The 7,168-nt window shown below is 41.0% G+C and overlaps 1 protein-coding gene across 1 annotated transcript; it reads left to right on the top strand.

Moving 5' to 3' along the window:
- Window positions 1-2,708: 2,708 nt before the first annotated feature.
- On the top strand, window positions 2,709-6,556 carry LOC102721633 (receptor kinase-like protein Xa21). The gene is made up of 2 exons (XM_006651450.2): window positions 2,709-5,775; window positions 5,925-6,556. Exons 1-2 carry the CDS (start codon window positions 2,709-2,711, stop codon window positions 6,308-6,310), a joined length of 3,453 nt encoding a protein of 1,150 aa, XP_006651513.1. The 3' UTR covers window positions 6,311-6,556.
- Window positions 6,557-7,168: the final 612 nt, after the last annotated feature.

Here is a 7,168-nt window from a genome sequence, read left to right as displayed (position 1 = left end):
TTTCAAATGTTGGCCCTCCCCTGCAATATCTTAGGTTGTCAGAGAACGATCTTGAAGGAACCATACCATCATCTCTGGGGAATTATTCTTCCCTTCGCTGGCTATTGCTTCAAGGTAACTACTTTGTAGGCACCATTCCAGTGAGTCTAGGCAACATTCTTGAACTGTATCGGTTAGGTCTGATTTTCTATGATTATTTTTAGCAATCTAGGCTAGATATTTAATAGATCTTGGTCGTTTGTCAATCATCTATAGCAGGTGATCTCTGTCGATCTACGTGTTCATTATGTTTACATCGATAGAGTAGTCGATTGTCTAACTGCATTATTTTTATACCAAACGGCTGGATTCATTTAGATCGGCAGTTATTTACGTTTCATCGGTTCACGACTGCATAATGTCTTGGTTAAGTCCGATCTATGTATATTTGGTTCGATCGGGTCATAGGGGCTCGTCAAATCAGTTAAGATTAATAAGTAACTTAGCGGATTACGTTGGTCTAATATTGAATTCAAGTATATTTCGGTCAAATTTATAGCTGATCCTACCTTTTTAGAGCCGATCGTTCATTCTAGCAGCTAAACGCTGCTATACCAACATATGATCGGCCGGATATTTTGTTACCTATCGGCTCGATAGTCAATCGACTTATTTTATTCTTCATCTTGTCAGTTACAGGATCAAACTGACTGGCATGCCCGTGCACCTTTTAAGAATTTATGTCTGAATTTAAGTCCTGCACTGGAGCATTATAAGAAGTGACTCCTAGGCCTTCGTGTATAACACGTTAGGTCACATTTTTGATATCAACAGTTGTTTTTAAGAACAAGGTTATGTAGTGTCAATATTGTCACTTTGTGTATCCTGGCTAGTCCTGAACAGTGGTTTTAATGCATATTTTAGTTTAGAAATTCGTGTATATAATTTCTAGGCTTGACAGTTTCTACAAACTGGGAAGCAGAGGAGAATTAAATTAATTGACCTATCTTTTTCTCTCTTTAATGTTATCTCCATGCTTCAATGCATCATACCGTGTGAGAGGAAATCTACCTGGGCAGAAACATACAGAATTAGCAGTGTTCATTAATATATACTACTACTCCAGGAAGTTAGGATATTACTGGAATGTCAAAAATTTTGGAAATAGAAAATTGTCAGCAATGATTAAATTCTGGTGAATTATGTGGTTGGCACCGCCAAGCGAAGAGAACATACATTGTTGCATATAATTTTTAGTGGCTAACCAAAATACACATATATAAAAGGTGCTATGCGCAGTATGTTTTAATTACATATTCATAGTTCAACTATAGCATTTATGCGCAATTATGTTAATATAGTGGAAACTGCAATCCTCGGGATATCTGGAACTGTAGGAGTTCAACATGTGTCTCTGGCAAAATATGATGACATTTTGCTGTGTTTCTACGCGTGGATTCATCTAGTCCCGATAACAGTTACAAGCAAAAACTTTGGAGTACAACAATACAAATACATCCCATTTCCGTGTTTCTGAACATATTGTGAAATGAATTCTAAAATTATGCTCACTTGCACTTAAATGTTTTCATGTGAACCTTATCGTGAACTGGCATCATCGAGTTGCGCTGTCGCTAGGCACATTTTGGCGCTCCGTACCTATCAGCAATTGGAATCTTCACACGTCGAGCCGAACATGTGAATTTCTTTTCAAGTGTATGATACGAGGTGAACATACTTTACCGCTAGTTTTTATTTCTAATTGTTGGGAGTGAATTTTCCCCCATTCTTACCTGACCTAAATATAAGTATATAGTGTTTATAAATTAATCCTAATTCGTTGCAAGTATACATGGAACATCAGACGAGTACTATTTTTTTGGTTTGTAATATGAAATACGCTACATATCTGTCGACAAGCCTTACCGAGAAAAAAAAACACAGGAACTGTAAATTTATTGTGAATGAAATAAAATAAGGATTTGATGACTATAATTTTACCGTGGGCACATTTCTAATTTGAGCATAAGAGGAGATAGTCCGCCCCAAAGGGGCATTTATATTGACATGTATATAATTTTCGTATACAGAAATAATGTGACTGAATGTTTTACAGAAACTAATAATATTATACTTTTGGAAGTCTTTCAAAAATCAGATGACAAAGTCAATGGTGAAACTGGCATCTTAGTGACATAAAAGGGTTAAAATCAAGTTCACTTTGCTGAGGACAGTAGTTTTATACGTTGATAACATCCAGCTAGCACTTCTAAAAGCTCTGCACTGTGTGCCAATCTTTGACTGAAACCATAGTAGTTCTTTGCAATTATTCAAATTTTTGCTGGGAAGTTCTTTGCAATTATGATTAGGAGCAACTCACCAAAAGCTAGAAGTTGGTGCTGGCTGGATTCTTAGAACCCGAAATTTGCAACAGTGGTGCCTCCAAACTTTACAGAGTCTTCCCTTAATTAGAGTCTGCTTTCTAGAACCCAACTTTGACTGAAGAATCTGAAAGGTTGGTGGCAATGTGGAAAGAGGTAGGAACCCTGTCTGGAACATCTGCTCTTAGCTAACCATTACCACTTGCAGTTGATAAAGCCTAATAATATGGATGACTCTGGAAGCAAGAAAGTAGCTCTTCTCTTCTTCTATAATTGCAGCATGTCACCCCTGCAATGCAACTCAGATGCAGCAGAAGAAGAAACACTTGCAGATGCAGTAAGTCAATCATGCTTCATCATCCTCCTGTGAGAAGAACCCTCGGTTCCTCACAGCTCCTGGCCATTGCTGCTGCCCTCTCCTCTCTCCTGAGCTTCGCAACCTTCCCTGCCATTTCGGTCGCTCAAACAGCTCCAAACAATGGCTCCAGCACTGACCTCCAAGCCCTCCTCTGCCTCAAGCTCCATCTCTCCAGCACTGCCACTGCCGGCTCCCTAGCGTCATGGAGGACGAGGAACGATTCTTCTCTCGATTTCTGCAGCTGGCCAGGCGTTTCTTGCAGCAAGACGCAGCCATCCCGCGTCGCTGCGCTGGACCTCGAGTCGTCAGGCCTCGATGGCCGGCTACCACCCTGCGTCGCCAACCTCACTTCTCTCACAAGAATTCACCTTCCGAACAACCAGCTCGGCGGCCAGATTCCACCGGAGATCGGGCAGCTAACCATGCTGAGCTATCTCAACCTCAGCTCGAACAAGTTCAGCGGTATGATCCTGGAAACTCTGTCTTCTCCCAACCTCCGGGCGGTTGATCTTGGCAGAAACTCCCTGCAAGGTGACATCCCACCGAACCTGAGCAGATGCTCGGGCCTCGAGAAACTGAACCTAGAGTCTAACATGATCACTGGAGGCATCCCAGAAGGGCTGGGCATGCTTCGCAATCTCTCGGTTCTGCGTCTCGCTGACAACAGCCTGACAGGGAAGATCCCTCTCTCACTTGGAAGCACCAATTCCCTTGTCTACGTACAGATCACAAACAACAGCCTCACAGGGCCTGTTCCTTCTGCTCTTGCTGAATGCTCATTGCTTCAGGTGCTGGACCTGACAAAGAACAATCTCAGTGGAGAGATTCCTCCTGCACTGTTCAACAGCACGTCGCTTCTGAGATTGTCGTTAGGAAAGAACAACTTTGATGGGCCCATACCGGCCTTTTCAAATGTTGACCCTCCCCTACAATATCTTAGGTTGTCAGAGAACAATCTTGGAGGAACCATACCATCCTCTCTGGAGAATTATTCTTCCCTTCGCTGGCTATTGCTTCAAGGTAACTACTTTGTAGGCAGCATTCCGGTGAGTCTAGGCAGCATTCCAAATCTGCAAGTGCTGGACTTGTCCTACAATTTTGAGTTGGCAGGCACTGTTCCAGCTACTATATTCAACATTTCATCACTCACATATCTCAATTTAGCAGTCAACAATTTCACTGGGGACATTCCATCTGACGCCGGACACACCCTTCAAAGCATTCGATCTCTGAATTTTCAAGAAAACCAATTGCAAGGCCCAATCCCTCCTTCTCTAGCCAATGCCACTAATCTTCAGTACCTTAACCTAGGGGCTAACGCATTTAGTGGCACTGTGCCTTCCTTTGGGTCCCTTGCTAACTTAACCACACTGATTTTGGCCAGTAATCAGCTTGAAGCTGGAGATTGGTCATTTTTTTCCTCTTTGACAAATTGCACACAATTGAACATATTGTCTTTGTGGAAAAACAAAATGCAAGGAAACCTGCCTAGTTCAGTTGGTAGTCTTGCAAACAGCCTAGAGGTTTTGTTCATGAGAGAAAATAAGATATCTGGAACCATACCTGCAGAGATAGGTAAACTCAGAAACCTCAGGTTTCTTAGAATGGAGCATAACCTTTTTGAAGGAAATATCCCTGGCTCACTTGGAGATCTTACAAAATTGGGTGAGTTGAGCTTATCCAACAACAAACTTTCTGGACAAATTCCAATGTCAATCGGTAAACTCCATCAGTTGACAGAGCTTGATTTGCAAGAGAACAATTTGAGTGGACCAATCCCGAGATCTATAGGTGACTGCAAAAGTTTAAACACTCTGAACCTCTCATATAACAGCTTGAATGGGAGCATACCAAAAGAGCTTTTTTCTCTCTACTCCCTTACAAGAGGTTTGGATTTGTCTCACAACCAGCTTTCTGGACAGATCCTTCAGGAGATTGGTAACTTGATCAATGTTGGCTATCTAAATTTTTCGAACAATCGTCTGTTTGGATTAATTCCCAACAATCTAGGTTCCTGTGTCCACTTAGAGTCCCTTCACATGGAAGGTAACTTTCTTGATGGGAGAATTCCAAATTCTTTCATCAACTTGAAAAGTATTAGTGAGATTGACCTCTCCCGGAACAACTTGAGTGGTGAGATTCCTGAGTTTTTTCAGTCCTTCAATTCTTTGAAGCTCCTCAACTTGTCCTTCAACAATCTTGAGGGTCAAATGCCAACAGGAGGGATATTTCAGAATTCAAGCGAGGTATTTGTCCAAGGAAATAGTATGCTATGTTCCAATTCCCCAAAGCTACATCTGCCACTTTGCTCTGGATCTACATCCAAGCACCGACGCACTTCTCGCGATCTAAAGATAGTTGGTCTAAGTGTGGCTCTGGCTTTGATCTCCTTGTCATGTGTGATTCTTATTGTTTTCAAGAGGCGTAAGCGAACCAAGCAATCAGATCATCTATCATGCAAGGAGTGGAAGAAATTCTCATATTCTGATTTAGTGAAAGCAACAAATGGTTTCTCCTCAGACAACTTGGTTGGATCAGGCGCCTATGGATCTGTCTACAAAGGTGTGCTTGAGTCTAAACCACATACAATTGCTATCAAGGTTTTCAAGCTTGATCAGCTAGGAGCACCAAAGAGCTTCCTTGCTGAGTGTGAGGCCTTCAGAAACACTCGTCACCGTAACCTTGTAAGGGTGATTTCTGCATGCTCAACATGGGATCATAATGGCAATGATTTCAAGGCTCTTATAGTTGAGTACATGGCAAATGGTAACCTGGAAGGCTTGCTTTATTCCAAAATGGGAAGAACGTTGAGTTTGGGCGCCAGAATATCAATTGCAGCTGACATAGCTTCTGCATTGGATTATCTTCACAACCGTTGCACGCCGCCTATAGTCCATTGCGATTTGAAGCCCAACAACATTCTTCTAGATGATCTCATGGGTGGCCGTCTTGGTGACTTTGGGTTATCCAAGTTTCTTCACAGTTATAGTTCTTCGAGCATTACTAGTTCTACAAGCTTAGCAGGACCAAGAGGATCAATTGGATACATTGCACCAGGTAACAATTGTCTTATTCTTATTATTTGCCACAAGTACAAAAAAAAGTTAATAGAAATAACTAATGTCTTATTTAATTTTTTCATGTATCTGTCTTTACATATCCTTTCTTTTAAAACGAAAATCTGATGACTTCCTAATAATATGCAGAGTATGGATTTGGGAGTAAAATCTCAACAGAGGGTGATGTCTATAGCTATGGAATTATCATCCTAGAAATGCTCACTAGGAAACGTCCAACGGATGAGATGTTCAGCAATGGTCTGAGCCTTCACACATATGTGGGAAATGCATTTCCCCAACAGATCGGTGAGGTTCTTGATCCTGATATCGTTCCAAATCTTGAAGATGAACACATGGTCAAACAATTAGACTGCGAAAACGATGCGACAGAGGGAGCGCTGAGCTGCATTACGCAGCTTGTGAAGCTGGGCCTATCATGCTCCGTGGAGACACCAAAAGATCGACCAACAATGCTGGATGTTTACGCCGAGATCACGAGAATCAAGCAAGCATTTTTGGCACTACATGGTTGAGGAAAATGATAGTTGTTTCTGTTGTCCACATATCTCTGATGCATTATAGGTTTGTTGCGTAGGCCTATTTTTTTCAACTGACTGAAAGAAATCTAGAATTTTTGTCCTCTTTTCGTTGTTTGTGAATTTCATATCCCACAAAGAAAGTCGAGTTTGATGTTAAATTTTTGAGTATATTGCACTCCCAGTGCGTAAACTTGCATTGTGCGGTGGGTATAAATTGATACAACTTGCAAAGAACTTATTCCGGTGCAACAACTTTGTCCGTATGAATCCGGGTCAAAATTGGCCACACAAGTAAAATGATCTGAGATGACTCTCTTTACTGACTCGTCAGATTGCCATACCCTATGTTAACAAACATGTACTTTGTCACCCAACCAGCAGTTTACAAAATAGACTAATTACCAGGCCATCCATGAATAGTACGTGGGGACTCAAGTGACTCAGACTCGCAGCCTCATCTCTTTGCTTCTGCTTATTCTTGTAAGCCAAAATTTAAAGTTTTAATAATAAACTTAAAGTTGATTTTGGGATTTTTTATTATAGTTTATTTTTCAAACTTAGCTTTTAGATCACTAGGAACACATATATAAATTTTAATTCAAAAATATGTGCCGTTTGGACCCCCTTGGTTGGGCTCGGAACTGGAGGAAAAACTTGCTAACTTGTCCCCTTTTTGAGCTTTGGTGAAGCTCCATTGTTGCCTAAAACATTTACGACTAATTCACTGGCTCTTGTGATATGTAACGATCTGATGATATTTGTGTGTATTAACTATTGAAAAACATGAATTGGTAAAAGAAAAAAAAAGGCATGACATATTCACTGCATACTCCTTTGGAAAGATTAATGAGG

This window comes from Oryza brachyantha, chromosome 3 (assembly GCF_000231095.2).
Source record: "Oryza brachyantha chromosome 3, ObraRS2, whole genome shotgun sequence".
NCBI lineage: Eukaryota > Viridiplantae > Streptophyta > Magnoliopsida > Poales > Poaceae > Oryza > Oryza brachyantha.
Note: the sequence above shows the minus strand (reverse complement) of the source record. Positions and strands in the feature narration are given on the sequence as shown.

What these genes read in the sequence shown, in the direction of transcription:
- LOC102721633 (XM_006651450.2), top strand. Translation starts at nt 2,709, where the DNA reads ATGCTTCATCATCCTCCTGTGAGAAGAACCCTCGGTTCCTCACAGCTC. An exon ending in AATTGGATACATTGCACCAG is followed by an intron (nt 5,776 to 5,924) that starts GTAACAATTGTC and finishes AATAATATGCAG; the next exon opens with AGTATGGATTTGGGAGTAAA.